Source organism: Saimiri boliviensis, chromosome 19 (genome assembly GCF_048565385.1).
Source record: "Saimiri boliviensis isolate mSaiBol1 chromosome 19, mSaiBol1.pri, whole genome shotgun sequence".
In the NCBI taxonomy this organism is placed as follows: Eukaryota; Metazoa; Chordata; class Mammalia; order Primates; family Cebidae; genus Saimiri; species Saimiri boliviensis.
Window position 1 is genome coordinate 21,270,598 of NC_133467.1, and position 24,764 is coordinate 21,295,361.

The following is a 24,764-nucleotide window of genomic DNA, read 5'->3' on the forward strand; positions in this document are numbered from 1 at the left end:
AAATTAATTTTTCTTCAGCCCACTTTAAGCTGGCTACACTAAAGAGGCCTCTCATCCATTTAAATGATGGAGAACTTGTGGTTGGTACCTAACCTTTCAACTGTGGGGCTGGGGCAGGGGCTCGAGGGTCTGCAAAGCTTTAGCTTTAGAGATGCAGGTAATGGCTATCCCTGGTGTTTCCAAGAAGAAACTGTAATTAAATTTCTGTCGAGCTTAGTAAGATTTATCACCTGCCCAGAAAACAGAAACTATTTTTGATTTCTGAAGGAGCTTTAGAACACTTTAATTACCTCAGCAGGGTGGGGAGGTGAGCCATTAAACTGAACAGCAAGTCCGCAGTGCTAAAGGGACATTCTGTTAGCATATGCCAAAACGCTTTCCTGTTTGAGCCAGCTTGGTGTTCTGATTGAGCAACAGGACCCGAAACTTTATGTCTTGGAATATATTCCACTGACAGCTAGAATGTTTGCTTGAAACGTCAGGGTGACATTTATATCTCAGAAAGCTTTTTCTTTTAATGTTCACTTTAGTGTATCTAACCTTCCTCTCTTTGCTGAAAAAGCATTGTTGATGATGACACCATTTACTGGGTCAAAGTTAGTTCTATTGAGGCTATGGGCAGTTGGGGTTTTTGCTCTTTCTTTTGCAGAATTTTTATATTATACAGTGGTGAAATGCTTAAAGGCAAGTGCTGCAAATATTTAGGCTTTTTACATGTAGAGCTACAAAGGTACTCATACAATTGCCACTTCCATATGAAAGTTGCAGTACTAAATTGGAATACTGAATTGCTAACAAATTCTTAAGCTCATCATACTAGTATTCAGCATATAAACAAATCTACCTAATCAAGATTATAATTTCAGGTTATATTTTCTTAAGCATTCTGAAAAATAACTTCAAAGCAGAATGTTTTGGCCAAAACAGGTAACGGAGATTGGAAATGCTGTATCTGGAACATGGGTATAAGTCATATATAAAAGACTCAATTATTAACAAGAATGATGAATTATCCACATTCTCTTGGCTCTATGTCAATGCTGCAATTTGGTCTTATGGTGACATTCTTCTGGCAAGATGTCTGATGAGGTCTTCCTTATAGCTTTTTTCTTTTCTGTTAAAATCTTCTTTTTTCTTTTCTGTTAAAATCTCACAAAAAAAGGCTGGGTACAGCGGCTCATCCCTGTAATCCCAGCACTTTGGAAAGCTGAGGCAGGGGGATCACTTTTTGAAGCTGATGCAGGAGTTCCAGACCAGCCCGGCCAATGCGGTGAAATGCCGTCTCTACTAAAAATGCAAAAATTAGCCAGGCATGGTGACATGTGCTTGTAATCCTAGCTACTGGGGAGGTTGAGGCAGAAGAATTACTTGAACTGAGGAGATGGAGGTTGCAGTGAGCCAAGATCACACCACTGCACTCCAGCCTGGGCAACAGAGTGAGATTCAGTCTCAAAACTCACAAAAAATTCTGTTTGCTTTTTTTGCCCATCATTTAGGTAAGTTAATAACGCAGAGCAGCGGGTGAGCCTGAAGGCTTGGGAAAGGGAGAAAAGAAAGGCAATAGGAATAGGTATTTTTCAACATTCTTCTCTGATGATTAATCTTAAATCAACTGGATCCCTTCCTTCACAATAATCTCATGGAGGTAACTTAAAGAATCTCTTTTTTGGAGAATCAGAGAGAAAAGGTAAGGTAGAAAATTATCTGAATCCTATGTAAGTTGCATTAAAACTCAGTATGTCTCTAAACTGCCTTCAGACCACCTGTTCCTATGTGACTTTCCTCCTTAAGACTCAGAAACTGCTTTGACAAAGTGCCAGAGCTCCAGATGAATTGTCCTTAGTTGAGAGCTCTTGTTGCTCTTACATTTGGCCTTTTTCTTTTTTAAGAGATGGTGGAGTCCCATTCTGCTCCCCAGGCTGGAGTGCAGTGGCATGATCATAGCTCACTGTAGCCTCAAACTCCTGAGCTCAAGTGATCCTCCTGTGTCAGCCTCCCTGGTAGTTGGAACTACAGGCATGAGCCACCATGTCCAGCTAATTAAAAACAACAACTTTTTTTTTTTTTTTTTTTTTAAGAGATGAGGTCTTGCTATGTTGCCAAGCTGGTCTCAAACTCCTAGACTGAACTGATCCTCCTGCCTCAGCCTCCTGAGTAGTTACATTTGATTTTATCATCCAACTTTTTGTTAGTGAGAGTCTGTACTGAGGAAATCATACTGAATGGCTTTTCCTCTGGCTTAAAGCCACTGAAGGAGTATGTGCTTCAGGACACTAGTTCTGTAGATGCTCTATGGTCAAATAAGTCTGAGAAATATGTAGACATTACTCATCTCTTGGAGATTCACAATACAGTCTGATTTTAAGGCTTCTGTAAAGTCTTTCAATAAAGAAACATTTAATTTTTAGTCATTATTTCTCAAGAATATTTGGCCAAAAAACACTTGGTATATGTGTATGTAAAACTTATTAAGATCTCATGGGAGGTACTTTGGGAAATTTTGAATTAAGGTTGTAGTTTTAGCCAATATCTTTTATATGTATTCTAATTATTAGGCTGCCATCATGTAAAATAACACTAGTAACAGGTCTGAAAAGTGGCCATGCCAGGCGTGTGTTGAAGTGCTTTGAAGCAAAGTATGAGGTCAGTCTAACCCAAATACCAAACATGTTTCACAGTATGAAATTTAAAGTTTCCATCAGAAATACAAAAATCTTGGAAACAGATTGAGCATATGTTTACACCGGTGCCAGAGCTATTTTAAAACACAAATGAAGAATTGCCAAATAGTTACGATAAGTTTCTTTGTTTTTGGAAATTATCTTTAGAAACTATTCTGAATATATTATTAACATACTTCAAAATCATGCAGTTAAATCAGACAGAACACAAGTATACAGTATGATTCTTATCCAGAATCTTTCTTCCAGTAAGAAGCTTCCTTTGAAGGTATAGATGTTCCACTCATGGAAAACATATAGATAAGAGAAAGAAATTTCCACTGGAAAGAGTACATTAACACAACAATCTGTTCAGTTCATCTTTTCACAATGAGCATGCCCTGATCATAGAAAGAAAATAAACCAACATCCCTCTCTTCCTTTCCCCTTCTTGTCTTCTGCATTTAGATGGGACAATCTGGAACTATGTCAATTGATAAGCAACTTGTCATCAAAACTCTTGTAATAGAGAATCTTCCTCTAGTCTCTGGAAACTCCTAGGACAAAGATGTGTCATTCTTTCATTTTCTGAATATGTTCTCTTAAAACTGGGGAAACTGAAAGGGGGCAGATTCTCCTCTCTATGTGCAATGAACAAATAACAGAGGCTAATTGTTGGGTCAGCAGCTCAAATGTTTGCTATAAGAAATGCCTTCTGTGGACCTAACATTTGGGCACACCATCTTTCCTCCTACCACTTTCCAGGATTTTTTAAAATAAATACTTCCTTTTCAACAGCAAAATGTCATGGTGCTTCTTGGCAACTGTCACATCATACCCTCCAGCTAAGGTTTGTGTCCCTCAATCTATTCCAATAATGACTTCAAATTAGAAACACAATGACTCTCACTCTCCTACTTTTGATTTGTCCAATTTGTTCCCTTTAAAAATCTCATCTTTCTCCAAGTTAATGACAAAAATGCAAAATGCTATCCATTCTGTACTTTGGTAACTCTGGGAGAATCTAATCAAAACAATGATAAATATTTAAAGCACTCAGATATTATTGAAATGCATAGACATGACTCAAATATATACAAGAATGAGGAAAGGGGTCCTTCAAATGTTATAATTTATTTCAGCTTCAGAAATACAGCTTCACATTTTCACAATAGGTACATGTGACCTTCCAGAATGATACAAGCTTTAGGACTTTGCTTCAAAAATTCCATTCAAAGAGTCCATATATCAGCATTAAGAAATCCTGAAAGTGCCAAGAAGACAGTGGAAAGTATCTGGCTCATGTTAATTAAAGAATCAACAGAGAAGACAAGATTTTGCTTCTGTATATTCCTTCTTCAAAAAAAGCAAAAGAGAAATTTGACCCAAAAAAGGGAAAGTAAAAATAGACAAGCAAGCAAAACAAAGGCCGTACACAGGAATTATAACACAAATCAAGTAATAGTGTGGAATTGCTGATTGGAGGGAATAATTTTTAACAAATTGGTAGCAGACAATGCAAGAGGTTAGACAGAGTAATTTTTGGTCATAATTTTTAAAAATTACATAATGAGCAAAGTTTAAGGAATTCAAGGGTAAAAATTAAAAAGAGATTAATAACTTGAGCTGAGCCATGTGTGAAACCTTTGACCAGAGGTGAGAAGTATCACCAATATACCAGTATGAACAGGTCTTAAGACAGACAGAAGACTCTTCCTTGAGTTTCCTCTCTCTTGCTCTCATACATACACACACTCTTACATATATACAAAGACACACACACACAAATAGCAATGCATATATTACATATGCTTCAAAAATATTCTTAAAGTTTCACATACACAGCACCACATAATTTTAAACATACCAACTAGACAGGATGAATAAGGTTATCTAGGAGACACATTTGAGCCTTTTAGAATGTAATAAACGATCTGGTGAACTAGTAATCATTTCTCCAAAATCATCTAGATTCATTTACATTAAACTCTGAGCTCACAGATAGTAGTCCTCTAAGTGAAATGATAGAAAACTCATGGCTTAAGTCTTACTATCATCTTTCACGAGTTCAACAGTTAGAGACTTATTAGGCTTTTCCTTCATTTTGAGGTGATTCCTATCACTTTCAAATAATTATGCCATTTGCCAAATGAAAAAGTATTTACCTGAAAAACTAGATGACCTACCTCCCAGGTATTAGATAGCTTCTCCCTTACAGTTTTAGCAAATTTCCTCAGAAAAATATACTACTTTCATGTTGCTGTATCCCTTTTTTTTTTTTTTTTTAACTTCTACCATAGAGAAAAAATGACTATGTAGATCACTTTAGCTTTTTAAGTTTCAGCTCAGCAATCCAAAAATAATTTGTAGTTCCAATTAGAGATCTTAAAGCTAGGTCTCCAGAGGTTTTACTTCTTATCCAAAAATATTGGTGATTCCTTCTTAGATAGAAGTGCTTTAGATTCAGATACAAATGTCTATGGATATTGCCATGTTGTCATGGTACTTATGAGCTTTGTGCCTCTCAAAATGACTATAATCTAGAGTTAGAAAATTTTGTATAACTCAAAATTATGAGAAATGAACCATTGTTGTCACATGTTATGGCAGATCATCCAAAGCTAGCTGCTGTATTAACACAGTTTAAAAAATATACTGATACCACACATACTAAGTACATGTATACACAGATATTTACAACCATACATATACATATATTTATATATATACACACAATGCACATACAATCACACTCATGCTTGTGGCATTTTAACAAGTATTTTTAAACGTACCTACACAAATGAACGTAAAATACACGTACTTACAGAAATATACTTACTAAGTATATACCATATACACAGAGACACATGCATAGAAAATGTGTTTGTACACAGAAGACATCAACATTTATCACATACTGGTATTAGGTCCCATTTCATATTTAAGAATTATGGCTACAGTCTATACTAAAAAGTCACAAAATTAATCTATATGACCACTTTTTAATTCTAAGTCCAGAAGGCTTATAGTTACATCACAGGAACTGGTTTCATTAATATACTTTAGAATAAAGTGAGTTTGTATTGGAACAAATAGGAATTTGCTAATAAACAGACTCTACTGCTCATCTATGATGTTATAAAACACATCTAAAAGCAATATTCAGATGAGTAACCTTGGTAGATGATTTTTAGAAATGCAATATACCTGTTCTAAATTAATACTATTTCAATAATCTGTCCATAATTGAGTGAATGGTTATTCCAATTAGTCAATATGCATGCAATAATTAGCATGTGACAATAAAACTGTATTTACCTATCAAATAAACATATACAGTTTATTTTCCCAAATCCTAAAAACACTGATTTTTTTTATTATGCTAGACATGATAGAGCTACATCTATTGTGTTTACAATATTAGAGCAATCAGTTAAGAGGAAATTACACAAAAGATTAGAAATGGTATGGGAAACAGAAAGCTCATTTAAGCTACATTCCCATCTTAAGGCCTGGTGTGCAAGCTGCACGTCAAACTATGCACATCCTAGAGTTTCAGACTTCATTCAACATTGGCATCTCTTTTTAGCAGAATACAAACCCTTTGGGAAATGAGATTCATACTAATAATATGACATAGTACTGCAGCCAACTAAAAATATTCTCCAATGTCACTGAAATTCTACAGTAGGCTAGGTTCTATTAGAAATAACTTAGGAGGAAAGAACAAAAAAAGGCACCCACAAAGGGAGACAATTGGGACAGTGCAACTGTGGGACTATAATCTAAAAACAAATGCCAAAGATTACAAATGCCATTGTTTATTACTGCCTAAGATCAGTGGAAAGAAGATTGGAAAAAAAAATCTCCAATTTTTTTTGACATGGTTTGTGCTGATCTAAGAACACACCAGTGGTTATTCACAATATTTTCCTTTAACAGAAGGAAAATTTTGAAATACAGCAAAACGCAAAACCACATTTAGCACAAAGCCAAACCCTGAAGTATATAATCCGTTAGCTGCCTATTTTAGCGAATTCAAAGGAAGAAGCAAAGGGAATCCTAAAAACAAGAAATTTTATAAAAAGATGTCACTGAAGATTATTTGTTTTACTATGGATGTTTGCTTAACATTTTTCCATTTAGCTGAGACAGTATTTTTTAAATATGCTATGTATCTTGTGCATTGGTTCCATTCACAAAGAGTTAACTTTTTTCCCCCAGTTTGGGGTTGGGGGTGAGACATAAGAGGATTTAGGATTGTGATGTTTTTATACAATCACTTATAACCTTAAAACTTGAAATGCCCTTTATGTAAATCCTGTATTTTCTGATTTTTAACAATTATCAGTGGGCTAGCTGTAAGCTTTAGAATAAGTTCAATACAACACCATTCAACATGGTAACTTCTCTTTTTAATAATGGTTAAAAGTTTTTACTTTATACTTTATGGGTATCTGCTCTGGGTATAAACTACACAGGAAATTAAAGTTAAGTTAACATACAAATCATATTTGCTACTTTCAAAGGGAGACATTTCAGTTGGTGAAACCTGATTTACTTTTGTAGAATATGACATAGTGTCATGGGACACCCCCACTCAGTGAATACTTGCTCTGCTGTCTGGGAACAGTTAGCACACAAAATTCCAGTTGGTTTCTGGCTGTTTCCTACATGTGAATCATTTGGTCCTAGGTAGACCAAAACTTAGCTTCAAGACTGAACTATTAACCCCCAGGCTAAACTGTTCTGGTAAATTTTAGAAATCTTAAGAAATTGCAGATTTGCTTTAGTTCTTAATGTTTCAATACCCTTCTCTGGAGTGACCTGGATAGGGACTTTGAAATAGTACAACTGTAAGAGTGTGAGCTCTGCTCTTACCCATGTCATCTTCTACTTCATTTCAGGAACCACCTTTAAATGTGATTATCCCATAGCCTCAAGATTTATTAAGAAAGCCTAGAATGGATAGAAAGTTACACTGATCCTGTTTCAAAGGTAGGATAAATTCTTATATAACAGGATAACAAATTAGCATGTAAAGAGTGAATTTTTTTTTCTCTAACCAAAATAATAATGGTAAAACTGGAGTTAGTATCAAAGTGTAGTTAGCTATGCCAAAAATTAGAGCAATTAGAAAAGTAAACATTCTCCATTCAGTCTTCAATATAACCTACCACGAGGTGAATATAAATAAAGAAATTATATTTCTCCCAACACTACTACAGATGTGATATTTTGCTTCTTCCTTGAACTCTGAAACTAATTAGCCAAATTTATTGACTAACAAAAAAAAAAGAAGCTTTGATTCACTGTTGCATATGCTTCTAGCATGAAGCAAAACACACTGGAATGAGGAGAAGCTCTTTAGAGCAAACAGTGCAGACTTTTCCTTTGCAAACTACCTCGTGCTTTTGGAAAAGTTTATTCTTAAGGAATCCTAATTTTAAAAAATCACTTCCTAGCAGTCTTATAAAATAAAAAGGAAGAAAAGAGGAGCTAAATAGGTGATTACGGAGTAGGTGGTAGCATTAATGGTAGACAACAGAATTACTGTCATCCTAAACAGAATGTGGGAAAAGGAATATGTATGGCTTAGGTCTAAGCCCACTATATCATATCTGAAGAATTATATTTAATGAGCTACCTGGTAGATAGCCTAGAAAACTTATCCAAAGCAATTTCAAATATATGCCATGGTAGGCAAATAATCCCCAGAATATAGGGCTGCTATACAAACCTACCTTGGTCAGTACAACATATAAAGCCTCTAAAGGTCAGCAGTTTTCAAGAGTCAAACCCCAAAGGTTTGACATACCATAAGCAATGAAGATGAGTGATGAATGCATTAGTAAAACTGGTTACTTGCCTACTGATGTCCACACATGCGACTACTCATGATTTACTGCAACGGTTATCAAATATGTTGCTTTCACATAATTCATTAGTGATTAATTGCCATGCCAGATACTTCATTTAGTCTAACAGGGAGGATTCTAGTGGGCGGATTATAGTGGGACGAGTTGGTGATGGGGGTGGTCTCCGGCTAGAAGGAAAGAAAGAGAAAGGTAAAGAAATAAGTAGAATATTTAGCAGAATGCTGTTCCAAGGACACGGAGAAAGAGCCATTACACACATGCTCATGCACATACAGGCCAGCAGAGGTGGTTACAATCTGTAATGATTTTAACATTGTCAGCTTTCATTTATCTAATAGTTTTTAATGAAAATTACATCTTTTTTCATATGCAAATCTTTCTCAAAACTGGTCACTCCTTCCAAAATATGAAATGTAAAATTATTTCAATGCTATCTGAAACATACTGCATATATCTTAGCCAATAGAATATAATAATTACATAGAACAAACTGTACTGTTATGCCTACTTCAGGAACTAATAGGTATATTGTTTCAGACAATGATGGCTTTTGAATTTTTGTTTCTCACATATAATTTTCTTCTTTTTCTTTCTCTCAGGTTATTAGTCATCACTTCTCATTGCCTTTATAACTTTCTCCAATTTGTTCTATATTTTGTTTGTAATTTGCAGAGCACTAAACATCAGAAAAACAAGACTTTTAGAGTTCTCTATAATAAGTGTAAATACGCTCAGTGTGAGTACCTGTTTAAATTGCAGGAGTGCTAGTTCCTATTGTGGGTCTTAAAGATTTTAGTATTAGTAACAGTAGTGTTACTCACTTTCTAGTTGGTAAGGATGTTTCTGGTAGCTGAGTTTACTGAGTAAACATACTTTAGGTAATAAAATATTACTGTATTTGAAGAGTCTCAACATTACTAATATTTATTACTTATTATTATACTTATTTCTTGAACTCCTACATTTATTTCCTAAATATATTAACAAGTTGTTTTACTGTATTTGCATACTTGACTTCATAGGTGGTACCTTGGGCAGTCATTTTTATACCCCCCCAAATCTGACATTTTTATACCCCCCCCAACATTTGACAAAGTTTAGAAATGGAAATGTTTCTTTTTGGTAAAACTCTGCAACTGATTTTTTCAGAAAGACTCCTTCTGGAATTAGAGTCATGAAATTTTCTTCTGTATTAGAAATTCTAAATTGATCAAATTGAATGTCATTTCTCAGGTATGAAGAAGTGAAGTTAGAAAAATTTAAGAAAGCAATTATGAAATGTTGTTTAAAAATCATGGAACTATAAAATTAATTTACAAGATCAAAGAAAAATCAAAGCAGAATAGATACAGTTGATTAATGGTGAAAATATTAACTATATAAACACAAACTCATAGATATTAGTAGAGTTCCTTTTACTTCATGCACCTGAAAAATGTTTAAGAGGCTTTAAAGGAAAGCTTTTTTTGGGGGAGGTGCAAAACACTGAAATTATAGTTGTGAGCCATGATACCCAGCCCCATTTTCATTTAAAATGGCCATATTTGTTCTTATGTCCTGAATCTTGAATCTGCATAATTTTCTTCTTTGATATGAACTTTCCGAAGGCCACAGGTCACACCCACTTAACTTGTTTCATAACAGTGTTTAGCATGGTGTTACATGCAATTACATTCTAATGTCCTTTTGGTCATCTTCTGGGACTGCTAGTTAATCATTCAAGACTCACTTCAGTGAAGCCTTCTCTGACCTGCTTTCCCCTCTCCTGATACAGTTGTTTCTATAGCATCTCAACAAATCTCTATTATTAGTCATCACACTGAACCACTGAACTCTAATTAGGTTTATGTGTTATCTTTACTGATTAGAAATGAGCTGTGTCTTAATCATCTTCATGTAACTGTAGTGTCTAGCTCACTGCTTGTCATTCAGTCACTGAATGTTTGACAGCTGAATGAATGAAAGTTCCTCCTAGAATCAAGAAATAACTAATGAATGCTTGTGATATCATTGGTCTTATAAATACAAGGATTTCTGTGAGTAAATCATAGCCATGGCAAAAAAAAAAAAAAAAAAAAGCTAAAGTGACATGTAGAATTGAGATCCTTGGTGACTCTAAAGTATCTGCTCAGTTCCTTAGTAGATATTTGGAATAAATACCAAATAATAAGCCCCCCTACCCTCAGGGAGTTTGACAGATAATCGTGTAACCTATGGAAGTGTATTATTAGCAATTAACCAGTTGGCTGATGGGAGGAGAGAAATGGCCAGAATTTGAACTTAAAGGAGGGAAATTCTACCAGAAGTTTTTATAATGAAATTAATTAGGGAATTTCATTAAAAAAAAAGTTGATTTTAGACTACAAATTCAGTGAGAAGTAGGATACAGCATGTGCATGATAGATTGGAAATTGTTTCATGTATATGTGATAGCTTGGACCAAGGCTTGTAGCCAAGAGAGAAGAATGAAACTGACTTCTCTTTGATCCTTTTGTTCTTGACTTAACTGTTATTTCTCAGTCCTTCTGGACCATCCCATAGTTTTCCCCACTTCCTCTGCCTTCCTCTATCACTTCATACTTGTGTCTTTCATAACATGTAACCCTGTTTGTGATTATGTATTTATTTACTAGATTATTATCAGTGCCCTCCATATAGATTAAAATTTCATTAAGAAAAGAAACCACATATTTTGCATTTATTCTGTGTATTCAGCATTTGGTACAATGTGAATAGAAAGCAGTGGTTAAGTATTTGCTGAACAATGGACAAATGAAGAAATGACTGAAAAGTGCCTAAACAAGATGTTTAGCCAGGCTAGAGTCTAGGCTAGATCAAGGTGAGTAGGTCTAGTGAGGTCAAGGATGCTACACTTTTAAGGCATGTCTGAAGCTTATGTTTGAGGTACTATGTTTACATAGAAAGAGTCCTGGATCAGAAGTCAGAAGATGTAGATTCTAGCTCCAATTGCCAAATCGTACAATCATTAACCCATTAAACTTCTCTAGGCGGAAGTTTTCTCATCTGTGACACAGGAGACTCAGACTAGATGATCTATAACAAGACTTCCAGTTATATATTTCATACATTATTTATTGAGCATCTAATATGTGGACTACCTCATGCTACATGACTTTAAAGAGCTCAGCATCTATTCAGTATGGAAGATAAGTAGAATAAAACAAATATGCAAGTAGCTTTACTATGGTATTCCATTTTAAGTGGCAAAATGGGGTAAACATTTGTAATTCAGAGTCTGAGAATACACTCTGGGAAGTGTAAAAATACAATAATGTGGTCAAAGTAATGGCAAACATGATTATAACCACTGTATGTAAAACTTACGAGTTGTAAGGGAATGTAGGTCTATAATGAGTGAAACTAGAACTTAAATGATGGCTACTGAAGGGAAGAATTCAATGGTGGGGATAGAAAATAGAAATATTTAAATACTATTATGGCACAGTAAATTCTCATTAATCTCTACTTTAATCCTTGGACCATGTGGCTGGGACAAGACGACAATAGTAGTAGGCAATTACAGAAAGAAGTCAAGACGGGAGGCAAGGAGAACATACGGTTCTGCTATGTGCCAGGTCTATTGTTAGTCTTCTTCACTACCATATCCCATAACTTAGCATGGCCTGTGGTTCTGAGTACTGTTTTTTTTTTCCTAATCAATCAGGATCACTTATTCATTATGAGCTCTTTAAGGATGTCCCTAAGGACTTGCATTTAATAGGTACTACACAGCTAGATGGTGAATTAATAATTAAAAGAATAAAAGACAAAATGTTCATGTTCTGTCAGAGTAACTATGATATCTTAGAAATATGCCTAGTTTCAGTTAAAGGAACCCATATATGTACTCAGCAAATAAAAATCCTAAAGAGCTCCTCACTAACCCTTGTGGAAGAAATAAGCATTTGATGTATCTTTTTCTAAAACAATAGCAACAAAAATCTGTATGTACCACTCCACTAGAAAGCAATTCAGGGTGAATTTTCTTGATAGGCAATGCTAAGATGTTGCCAACTTCAACACCAGAAAACATTTGAAGTTTACTGTTAAAATTCATTTCATTAGTTCAGTTCCTAACCATTCAAAGAGTTTCCAGAGACATTCACCTCACAAGACAGTTTGTTTTGAGGAAAGCAAAGTTATTGTTTTGTACCAGATTTTCCTCACTTGCTTTGTTTAGTGATGGGCTTCCTTAAGTAAGGCATTATATTGAAATGGAGCATCTTGTATCACTTAGTGTTTATTGAAACACTGTGTTATATGTGGGCGGTTTATGGTTACATAGAAGAGCCATGTTTCTGCTTTCGAATCAAAGGGCAAGCAAGATGTAATACTTGAAGTTGTATTTGTAGCTGCAGGGATAGACCGTTTGCAGTATTTTGGACAATGACAAATTTTGTAAGAAAGTCAAAAGCTCATGCAGAGTGGGTGGCATTGTGGGGGAGAAACTGGCTTTACTGATAAGAGAGAAGCATGCATCCTTTTCTTGCCTTATTTTATTGTCTTTTAAGAATAGAAAAACTAAAATGTATTTTAAGAATAGAAGAACTAAAATTTAATCTGCTCTTCTTTGGATTAGCTGGTCCTGAGTGTTCATGATATGAGGCCCCATTAATAGGAGTTAAGGAAGACCTCAATAGGGCAAATTGCTTAGGTGCATCTGTTTGTGGGGTGGGTATGTAAACCATCTTTCCTCTAGCTTCTTGCTTCCAGGTAGCATAATACTGATTTGTGAAATGGATTGGTCTTTCTGTCCCTGCCATTATTTCTCCTTAGGATGGGAAGTAGGAATTATCTGACTGGTAAATGTGTAAGCCAGAATGATCCTATGTCGCCCAGTCTTCTTCCTTTCATATGCTTGCACTAAGATCTCATGACTTCCAGTGCAGAATTCTTTCTATTGGGCAATTAGATTGATATGCTCTAGGCAATGGTTTTCAAACTGGACCTTGCATCAGAATTCCCTGGAAAACACAGGTTGCTGGGTGGGTGCCCCCCCCCCCCCCCGAGTTTCTTTCTAATGGTGTGGGTTATTTCTAACAAGTTCCCAGATGCTGCTGGTCCTGGGACTATGCTTTAAAACCACCGTTCAGTGAAAAAAAAAAAAATTTACTTTGCTTTATTAGCAATTCAATTTACTTGCCAGAAAAAGTGAAAACAAAAAAAGAAAGTGCTGGAAAATCTTAAGAAGGATGAAGAAATAGTTGTAGAAACACTTTGATACCTTTGGGAATTAGACTTAAGCATGAGTGAAAGCAGTTTTAGCCTTATGTTGTAAAGACCAAGATACTGTACTATAATGTTTGTTGTTGTTGTTAGTCATTACCAGAAGAGTAACTACTACTTGCTTAGGGAAGCTTGTATTTGCTCATGAAAATAAATAGAAGGTAAGGATCTCTAAATGTGCATTCCAAATTCTAATCTTTGGAGAGGGTAGGTCTGAAGTCCAACATAGTTGGGTGGACCCAAATCAAAAGAAAGCCTTCAAAAAGATATACAAAGACTGAACATTTTTAGAGAAGATATCTGCTTGAAATGGTAGTTATCTGCATAAAAAGGATATGCAGTAGCTTCTTTTATACTACAAGTTTTACTTATTAAATATAATTGAAAGTTTAAAATATAACCCTCTAAAAATTCAGTTTACATACATCTAGGATCATGGGAGAGTTATACATCCCAGGTTTCCAAGGGCCACTAGAATTTGATATCAACTTGTCTACCATTTTTTAACTTATTTATGATACAAAAAAATGAAGGATTTTATCTATAAAAACCATTTTCTTTATTTTTAGGAATTGGAATGCCTTACTATTTGATGACCCTCTTGAATTATTTAACACTTGCATCATTTTTTGAAGTTTGAGGTGTGTATGCATATATTATCATCTGAACAATATTCAAAACCTTCTATGAAGTGAGATCACTCCTATACCTCTTACAGCTTTCCACAGCACCTGCTGAAAGCACTGTCCCAAGGAGATCAATGAGTATGAATGGGCCCAAGGATAAATCGGGTTGGAGCACACCTCTAGGTAAAATGGAAAGGCAGCTGTGATGCAGGGCCCCTACTTCTTCATGTGAACATCTGCTCTAAGAAAACAAAGTTTGGGACATTGCTTTTTAAATTTCAGCAGTGTATTTGTACTCTACTTCTTATTTGGGGCATTTTTTAATAAGTAGGTTTTACATATCTAGAAGGTTTCAGGCTAAAGTCAGAAAAATGCTTTAACAGTCATGATTTTGTTCATATGGAAGATAATATTTTATAATTTACTGTAAGAAATACTATAGGGTGCTATTCAGCATATTTTTGGACTTTTTGGCTTTAGTAACAGAATGAGCCAATACTGTTCAAGAATAGTTTACAGTAGATGCAGGAAAGAATATAGAACTTGGAGCCCATTTAAAGGAATTAAGGAATTCGCCAATAGGATTCTTGCTGTGTATTAGAGCCAGCATTTCTTTCCCCTGTGAAAATGAACCCATGATTTTATAATGTATGTCACTGGGAAAATATGAATCAATTCATGGAATTTGAAATAAGAACATAGGGAGAAAAATAGTTCACAATTTTTTGATGATACAAACAGGTAATATCCTGTATAAATTAGCCTCTGAGATAAATGGTAATATAATCTGGTTTGTCACACTTTCTTTACATTGTCCTACATATATGACTTGGATTTCACCCATAGGTATGGTGCTAATATACTTACTACTGTGGCTGCAGCAAAAAAAAAAAAAAAAAAAAAAAAAAAGCAGCTAAAAAATGATTTGCCCACATTAACTCTGTTCAGTTTATAATTTGTAAAAAGAATTTTACAACATTCACTCAGGCAAGTTTTCAATAGAATAAAACAAGAAAGTATGTCTAAATTGGCTTTTAAAATAAGTATCAGGCTAGCGCCAAAATAAATTTTGACTGTGGCTTGCAAATCTATTCATTTTACATTCCTTCATCCCCTCAGTAAGCCCTACGTATGTGCTAGGTACTGTGTTAAGAGGTAAAGATACAGAAATAAAGACAGTCACTGCCCAGAAGCAGTTTCTTCATGAGATGGAGAGAGACAAGTTAACTATGACCACAGTAGGATTATGACAGAATTGTTGCTTCAGGAATTTCAGAAACACCTGGAATCCTAGCTGAGAGTTGGAATGAGGCTGGGAGCTTGGAAGGACTTCCATAAAGTAGGGAAGTTAAGGGAATTAACTAGCATTCCAGGAATAGGAAAGGTATGTGCAAAGGAAAGCAAGCCAGAAAGTCCTGAATTTTGAGAACCAAGGGTTATCTTATTCTTTATCACACATACCAAATGACTAGTTTTATCCCAAGTCCTAATAAAGTCATGAAACAGAAAACATAGAGGATTCTTACATGTATTAAAAAGTAATTTCTAAAAAGCATTACTTTCAAGATTAACTTTTAAGTATTTTGGCCTTTGTAGTATATCATGGACAAGATAAACTGGGGGGAAGAAAGAGCTAACAGAGGTGCAGAGAAGCAGAGGGCAAGAGGGACATAGTGTGAGAAAGCATGCAGAGAAAGGACGTGGTTTTACAGAAATTTACCAGTGATTTTTTTTCCTTTGCTCGTTTCTTGCTTCCTTCACTGTTTCTGCTTTCCTGCCTCTTTCCTGTTTTCCTGCTTCCCTCCTATCTCCCTTCCATCCCCCCTCCTTTCTCTCTTATTCCTAAAGAGACCTCCAGAAACTTACGTGCTGTAGAAACCTGCTCCCACGGATGGTGGATGGGATAAACCTTTTTCTGACCCTTCTCGTCACTCCCACTCCAGGCACCAGGAGAGGAAGAAGCCAACTGCCACCATTTAGGGGAAGGAAAAGACTGGAAAGAGGTGCTGAGAACTAACTACTGGGAGAGGCAAGTGTCCACTTCTGAGAAGGAGGAAATCAGGAGGAAGAAGGAAAAAGAAGAAAGGATAGGAAGGAAAAAGGCAACACTTTGAATCTTTACATAAAACTGTATAATTCATTTCTGCTTTGGGAAGATGGAAAAGACTTTTTGTCCCTTTCTGAGAGACAGCCAGAACCCTTCAAGCATGCGTATGTGATTTGGGGTAACTATGTAACTAGAAATACTGATAGAAAAATAATCTTTCCTATTCCTTTTATTTTTTTAACAACAGCAACTAAAAAGAACATGAGGAATTTGAAGACAGAGATGAGTTGTGTAGCACCAACATTTTCTTTCTGCCTGACCTTAATACCTGATGAATTAAAAGGTCAGTTTTAAGTGCACCACATGATAGGCTTCTATCACGTTTATTAGCCCAGGTGGTAAATAGGAAGAAAAAGAATGATCATTTATTAAATTATCGTCCTGCGTATTTTTTTTAAATCCAGCAGGAGGAGCTCTAACATGCTTTAGAGCTCAAATTTTAAAAACAAAACTTTTTAAAGCTAACAGAGAAAAACAGAGAGGCATTGTGCCTTGCAGGCTGCCATGTCAGTGAACAAATATGTGACTAAGTCCAATTAAATGCTTCGTGAGAAGCCAAGGAAGCCAAGCGATGATACTCGTGGAGACAGAACGGCCCACATTTCCTCCCTTTCACGAGCCTCCTCTTTCTGATGCAGTTAAGCTGGGACTAGTCTGCAGTATTAGCTCTTACAAAAGAGGGAGCAAAAGGATGATTTCTGGGCAAGACTAGATGTAATTCTTTCCCTCTGAAAGTGTCATATTGTTTCTAAACAAGTCTTTGACACTGGCTCAGGAAGTTGAAACACATTTAAAAACAGAATTTGCATTGTTGGTTGAAGGCACTATGAAACTCCTAAAGGTTCAGTTGCTTCTACTCAGTGGTTTGTCAGATGCTTTTTTTTTAAATGAGAGAAATGCTGTGTTTGTAAAAATTGGTGCTAAAAGGGTAACGAATCATACGTCCCCTGGGCCATGTAAAGAGTCTGCAGAAAGAATTAGAGCTTTCTAACACACATGCTAACACACACACACACACACACACACACACACACACACAAACTGGAACTCAAAGAATTTACTCAGGAACAGTGAGGACTGTATGAATTTAACAGTTATGGGATTTTTAGGGTAAGCCTTTCCATTTTGGACAGTGTTGTGGGGCGGAATGTATGAGTGGGCATATACGGTGATCAGAATTACTTAACCTGAAGGAAATTTTCAACCAATCCATTTTAATCTCTTGCCAACAAGAAGTCAAACTTTTGTTTTACACCTTAATGGTATGCTCACATTTTAAATTTTTATACAGGCTCCTACAGAAACTTTAACTAGACCAATTCAGACCAAAAGTCACTAAATAAAGCTAGTCTAGATGGAAAAATCTATGAAAACCATATGTCTTTTAGACATCTGTCTTACAAAAACTACCATCATCCCAGAGAAATTGTTCACAAAATATGCTTTTAGGAAAACACTGCTGTACTGACCATGGAGGGCTGTACTTAAGAAGACGGCTGGACTTGGAAAGAATAAAGCCAAAATGTTTATAAATGAAAGGCTCTCATTTTCACATACATCTAATTGCCTGTAAACATACTGAAAGGCTGGGCCAAGCAGATATCATTTATCTTACCAATATTCTAGAAGGGATCAAAAAAATTTACAGTTTTGTTCCTCCTCACTACTGCAGAACATTAGACCAGGGGATCTCAAAGCAATTCTGTTCTCACCCACAGAGAACTGTTTTGAATAATGTTGTACGTGGATGAGGCCAATAAACCAGAACATTTTCTTCTGATTATTACCTCATCCTGCTGGCCTGCCAAACAAAGCTAACAGGCAGGTGTCCGATATAAGTTACTAGAAGAAGACTGTTCTGTATAATTGCTGTAGGGATCATCTGAGAGACAAGGGAAATCAGAAGGACTAGGGTACAGAAGAAGGGTGCAATGAGAATGCAGTAAAGAGGAATATTTTAAAAGTTTGCTTTTCCAATTCAGCATTGCTTTCTGAACTAAACACGGTGGTCAGTGCTACCTTCAGTATTCTAGGTACATAATGTTTCACCTTAAGATGCATTTTAATTTTAATAAGTGGTAAGACATCCACAGAAAAAAATAGAAATGCAAACTTTAGTGACAAAAATAACATTCTAACTAAAAACTAGTGATGGAGACTATGAAAGCATTTATGAATTGCAAAGATTACTTGTAATCCTCTAGAATATTTTACTGAAACTTATTTCTCTGCAGAAGAGGAGATGTTGGAACAACAATTCAGTAGCAATAATTATTGGCATGAATAACTCCATGCATATTTTAGTTGCCTAGAAGACTGTGAATGAACAATATACATCAAATAGCCACAAATAGCCTACGTTGGAAGAGAAAGATACCAGGAAAAAAAAGGAAATCTATTAGATGTAATCAATTATATACCGATGTTTTAAGCAAACACCAGAAACACTATTTCAATGTGTTTATTCAAAGATGTTGTGCTTTAAAATGAATTTTCAATATAAGTATGAGTTTTCAGGCATTAATAAGATTGTGATGGAGTAATTTAGAGTGTTTGAAATATTAAAATGAATAAAGCAATTATATCAACATCCCTCATCAAACATTCCCAGACTGAACTATAGAACATTTAAGTAAGCTAATCACAGCCTACTGATGAGTCACAGGGGTTTTTCTGGTCCACTCATTTTAGTCCTAAGTGGTACTATTGTTAGAGCTAAAACTATAAGTCTGCTTTCATGCAGATGATATGCAGAGCACAGATTTTAGTTTGACTTTAGACCTAGGTATTTGGCGGGAAATTACTAGAGTGGTTTTTCTAGTTAACACATTTACTAATGTTTCCTTAATTTTTCTACCCCAACAGGCAATAATTAAGGTGGAATTTGCCTCACATGAAGTTTTATTATTTTAGTCATTAAAATATTTTCCAACACTACTGAGAAGCAAAAAGCAATTCTCGTTGTTTTAAAAAATAAGTGTACATTTTCCTCAGTTTTTATAGCTTTTCCTCAGCATGATACTTAAAGGTAGATTTACTTGAGGGAAAAATTTCATTCACTTTTAAAATTGGCTTTGAGAATAATCCAAATGTAAACTTAAAAAATATACATGGTACAGAATGTATCTTACATAAATACCCATTCTCAAGTGCAATTTCATTGCATACTCTCTGGATTGCAAAATGCCTTTAAAAGTCTTTCTCATATCCTATTCTCACAAGAGGTCTCATTCTAGATGAGAAATATTCTAATCTTTTGATATAAATGAAATACTTCAAATGAATGTTATATATTTAAGTATACAGACCAATAGTAAATTTAGATAATGTTGCCTCATGAAAATCTTAAACCAAATACAGGTAATATTTTCATGGTGAAAACAAGTGTATATTTGATTGTACAATAAGACCATTTCCCAAGTCATATTTAAAGCCACATAATGCCTTCTCAGACTGTCTTATTTTCTCTTAGTTTTCAAAATTACCATAGAAGCTTAGGAATTCTCATGTGGTGGTGTATTTAGTTTGTGGTTATCCAGATCTTTAGTTTATTCTCTTTCTTAGCTGGTACATTAGCCCTTTTACCAAAGAAGCAGGGAAGGAATGGGGCTTATTTCTAAATTTCATATTAACTTACAAATTTAAAAAGAGTATAACTTTTCCTGTTTTCAGGTTTAAATTCATTCCCACTGGGAGAAAAAGTTGACTTTATGAATATTTGGAACTTTACATGTCTCTAAGCAACTGAAGTTAGGAAGAGCCTACCTTGCTATGGATTATGAGTGATTGCGAATTTTGCTACTTGCCATTTTGATTTAACATATTTTCAGATATCTGGATGGAATTGATTCACATGAGCTGATAACTTCGACCAGAAAACAGGAGTGGGCATTTCCTAGTGCTTATGGGAATAGTTAAAAAATAATTCCAGAAATCAGAGCATTTGCTATTTGTGGTTTTGCCTATTGTGTGGCTGTGATGCCTGAAAAGCAGCCACAGGGGAAAAAGTACCATGAGGAAACTGCCCAAATACCTAGTGCCTTTACACTTTTTGCCTATGTGGGAATTCTTTCTTGGTCAAAGTTGCCATGGGATCTAAACTTGATGTAAATACTTAAATAATGTGGTATCAATGCACATGTAAATTCTCTCAAATCCAATGCCTTTCAACGCTGCCCTCCCATCCCCCACATTTAAAATATTGGCCACACCAAAAGTGTAATATTCTTTTGGCAACAGCATTTGGTAAGCCAGATGGATTTAATTTGGCAACTTAAGGGTGTAGAGGTTCCCCCAGACAACACTTATAATACATTGGCAATAGGAAGCTAAAGAATTTCAGTGTGAAGTGTTTTAAAATTTTACCTTTGAGCAGCAATCAAGTTATGACAGGCAGGCAAAAGCCATCAAACCCTCAGCTAAATCCTCAATGTTTTCCTTATATTGCTGGAGGTAGGCATTTGAGGCATGTTTCAGAGTGAAAGATACAGCATTTATATTTTCATTTTTAATTTCCTGGCTCTTATCAGCTAAAGCAATTCTAGTAAATGTTATTTAAATTTTGCTTCTAGGCCTGGCATGGTGGCTCACGCCTGCGATCCCAGTACTTTGGGAGGCTGCAGTGGGTGGATCACCTCAGTTCAGGAGTTCGAGACCAGCCTGGGCAACATGGTGAAACCCTGTCTCTACTCAAAATATAAAAATTAGCTGGATGTGGTGGTGCATGCCTGTAATCCCAGCTGCTCAGGAGGCTGTGGCAGGAGAATCACTCGAACCCAGGAAGCAGAAGTTGCAGTGAGCTGAGATCACGACACTGCACTCACTACAGCCTGGGCAATAGAGACTCCACCTCAAAAAAAAATTTTTTTTGTTCTAATATTTCAAAGAAAGAAGGAAGAAGGCCCCTTCCCCCACCCACCAGTAGTCCTTTCTTCTAATTTGTTGCTTGGATCCAATTTAGAGGTGAAAGAGCTATGACCAATGTCATGCCATGAATCATTGAAGTCGTTAAACACAGACTATCTAACAAGAACTATCTGAATGTGAAGGTTTCCCTGTAAAAATCATTCTTTTCTTACAGTGCAGTGATAAAACAGAAGTACTAGCTTGTGTGTCATCTACGGGTCTGTATCTGCTTCCTTGTACATAGGAACATTCAGCAGATTCCAACTGGTGACAATTTGCTGCTGACTGGCCACAGGAAGAATAATAATCCTTTACTGTGCATTTTTTACTGGCCAGTGGCTTTTCTGCCAGACTCCTGTCTTGGCTGTCTTCCTCTATCAGTCAGGTGAAACTTGGGGCAGGGCTGGGTCCCCGGAAACCCAGGAAGGCTTTCCCTGCAATGGGTGAAGCTTCACAGTTTAGAGCTCCAAAGAGAATAAAGACAGAGCTATTTGCTATTATTTGTCGTGGGATGTGGAAGCAGTTTGGTTAGCTTAATGCCAGTTACCACTGGGGTAACAGCAGCATATTGTTATATTTACTGCTGCCTGTCTGCATTTATGTTCCTTGTACTTTGCCTCATGTAGATCCTTTCTTATTTTCCTTTTCCTTTTGCCCTCTTGCAACATAGGATGTTTGGAAGAGTGAGATAAGGGACACATTGAAAACAGAGAGGCAATCTGAAGGCTACCTTGACACATCTGCAAAGCTCCTAGATTCTGACTTTCACACTTGCATTCTGTTTCTGGGCCTCGCCTAAACAGACTGCCAATCATCCAAACCGTGGCAGGATGGAGATGTTTGTGTAAAGTAGACTCAAGTTTGCAAGGCTCAAGAAGGAAACCACCAAACTAATTTTACTTTCACTTAAACCAGACTGAAACCAAGACTTAAAGAATTAAAAACTTTGACATTAACCATTGATTCACTCCAGTGAAATACTGTGTTACAGCCAGAATCATGTTGAAATTGGAATGAGGCTTTTGATGGGATATTTAGGGCTTACATTAAATTGGACATTTTCTTTAGTGAACAGCATGTGGCCAAAATTCTATTTTCATTAAAGTATATTAAGCATCGTGACAACTCATATTAAACCTGCAACAAATGATTAATTACATTTAGAGACTTCAAAACAAATGTTTGTCTTAATATTAAGAATCAAAAAGAACATCTCAAAGTTGTTTCTATTCTTAGTAATTATATTTTTTAAAAAAAATCTTTCCTTGCTTTTAAAGCCAGTTGCTAAAAATAAAAACTGTTCCCTGAAAAATCAGAATGCCTAATGATAAATTTATTTATTTGTTTTTTAAAAGAAGAGGATGGTGAGAAAAATAGAAAGCTCCTGGCTGACATCAGAAGTCACAAGATGAGTTCCTCATTTGTCCAAATGACAATCAGCTGCTAAAAGAAGTCAGACTTTTAGAGGGCTGCTGAGGAGAGAGTAAGTCAGGAGGTTTCCAGTACATGACTGCAGGAGAATCAGACACAGACTAGTCACGTAAGTTGTCCATGTACCCTTAGCCCACGACTTCAGGGCTCAGCAGCTTCATCCTTCATGGCACCAAACCTTGATGTAAGGGATTCAAAGATACACTCATAAGAATCGTGAATTTGTCCTTACTCAAAATTTGGGGGACTGTCTTAAAAAACAAAACAAAACAAAACAAGGAGATCTTATCCCTCAGTGAAAGGGACTTTATGTTAATTGTCAATTATAACAATATATAAAATATGTAAAAGAGATATAGCACTGTAGGCCATCAAGGTCAAACATTTAAAACAAAATTAAGCTAAATTTTAAGGAGGATTAAACGGCTTTTATCTTTGTAAAGAAAAGAATGTGTGTGCATTGATTGCCGATGTAGAAGGATTTATAAATCTTCTGGCATGGTCAATTTGTAATAAATTACTGAAAATGTGGGATTATGATGAAACTCTTTAAATGTGTCCAATAAAGTCAAGGAAACCACCTAAGTCATGGGGTGGGCATGAGTGAGACACTGGGATAATCCTGATGCTACTCTGGGGCTGTCCGTGCGGGGTGGGACATCAGCTTTCCTACGGGGCTTACCAGAGACTCCTTCAAGGGAGCATTTCTTGGTTCTTGGTTTCCATGTTGTGTTTATGTCATGTTGATAAGCTGCAGTAAAAGCCAAATCCTTTTGAATGATTCAGTTTTATCTTTTTAAAGAGACACTATCATACTTGGTGAACAAGGGTGGTCAAAAAAAGTACTTAAATTTTTCAACTTTTGTTTAGCTTGGAATATTGAGTGATGAGGTTAAAAAAAAGTTTATTCTTCCTTGGTTGGAGACCCTTCCTCCCACCTTTATCCCCTTTTGACCATTGCAAAATAGCTTAGTCCAAGGAAAGGGAAGAAGACAAATGAGTGAAATAATGCCAGAGTGAGTTATTGCCAGAAAAAACACACTCGGATTCAGTTAATTTGTTCTGTTAATGTCAAAGGCTGTGATTCCCAATTAACTAATTTTAAGACACTATATCTGAAAGTAGTTACATCAGCTCTAAAGTTAATGTCTGATGAAGATCAGGATCTTCAATTAAGAGAACAGGGACCCTAAAGAGGTGGTCATGTCTGTTTAAGATCATCTTGCTAAGTAAATACACACCGGCTTGGATTTTCAAACAGCGTTTAGCCCCTTCAGAGAAGTTGAGTGGAGGTGAGAGGGGAGGGAACAATCCAGATATTTTGGCAATAGAAAATGTTCCACAAATCACTGATTTGTGTATACTCAACTTACTAATGACAGAAGCATACATACTAGTGAGTCTCTGTGGGATAGAGATGCTTCTCTAGTTCAAGTGGAATTAATTAAAACAGGCATGTAGTTTGCAATATTTCCAGCTCCCTCACTGAAAGGCTCCATGCACATAAACCAGAACAGCTTGAGCAGCTGAGAAAAGCTGGGCCAAAAATGACTCCACCACCTCTCTCCTTTTATATTGGAATGGAAAGATACAATAATATATATATATTTTAAAAGCAGAACACTCATGATTTCTGTACAATTGCAAGTGCTTTGATTACCTTTGAATGGGGTTAACATAAAAGTATATATGCTCTTAAAAGTCAAGATCATAACTTGCTAATGAAGTCGTGAATTATCCAGAAGGAAACTATGCACAAGCACATGCTGAATGGCAGAATCTCTTGTCTCTAAAAGTTCAGTTATTGCTTTTGTAATATTAAAGCCCAACAGGGAGCTGGAGGGACACCTTTTGTGCTCTCTTGTCATGTTATAGGTTTCCAGTTTCAGATAAAAGAGGAGAAAGGGCC

The 24,764-nt window shown here is 35.9% G+C and overlaps 2 protein-coding genes across 10 annotated transcripts in view; one reads left to right on the top strand and one right to left on the bottom strand.

Moving 5' to 3' along the window:
- Positions 1–22,279, top strand: part of PIGC (phosphatidylinositol glycan anchor biosynthesis class C) — a 48,732-nt gene extending 26,453 nt beyond the window's left edge. Inside the window, exons 1-3 of one of the 4 annotated variants that reach the window (XR_012515152.1) lie at positions 7,610–7,658; positions 14,356–14,427; positions 16,356–22,279. The gene's annotated coding sequence lies outside the window, so the exon portion shown is untranslated. Of the gene's footprint in view, positions 1–7,609; positions 7,659–14,355 lie in introns of those variants that run through there. The other 3 variants (XR_012515151.1, XR_012515153.1, XR_012515150.1) reach the window with 3 other exon arrangements.
- The window catches only part of DNM3 (dynamin 3), a 535,391-nt gene continuing 514,402 nt past the window's right edge, over positions 3,776–24,764 (bottom strand). For 3 of the 6 annotated variants that reach the window (XM_003925367.3, XM_003925368.3, XM_010336127.3), the window contains one exon: positions 3,776–8,706. In XM_003925367.3, coding sequence (XP_003925416.1) covers positions 8,637–8,706 — 70 coding nt within the window. In that variant the 3' untranslated portion in view covers positions 3,776–8,636. Of the gene's footprint in view, positions 8,707–22,299; positions 23,034–24,764 lie in introns of those variants that run through there. The other 3 variants (XM_074390191.1, XM_074390190.1, XM_074390189.1) reach the window with 2 other exon arrangements.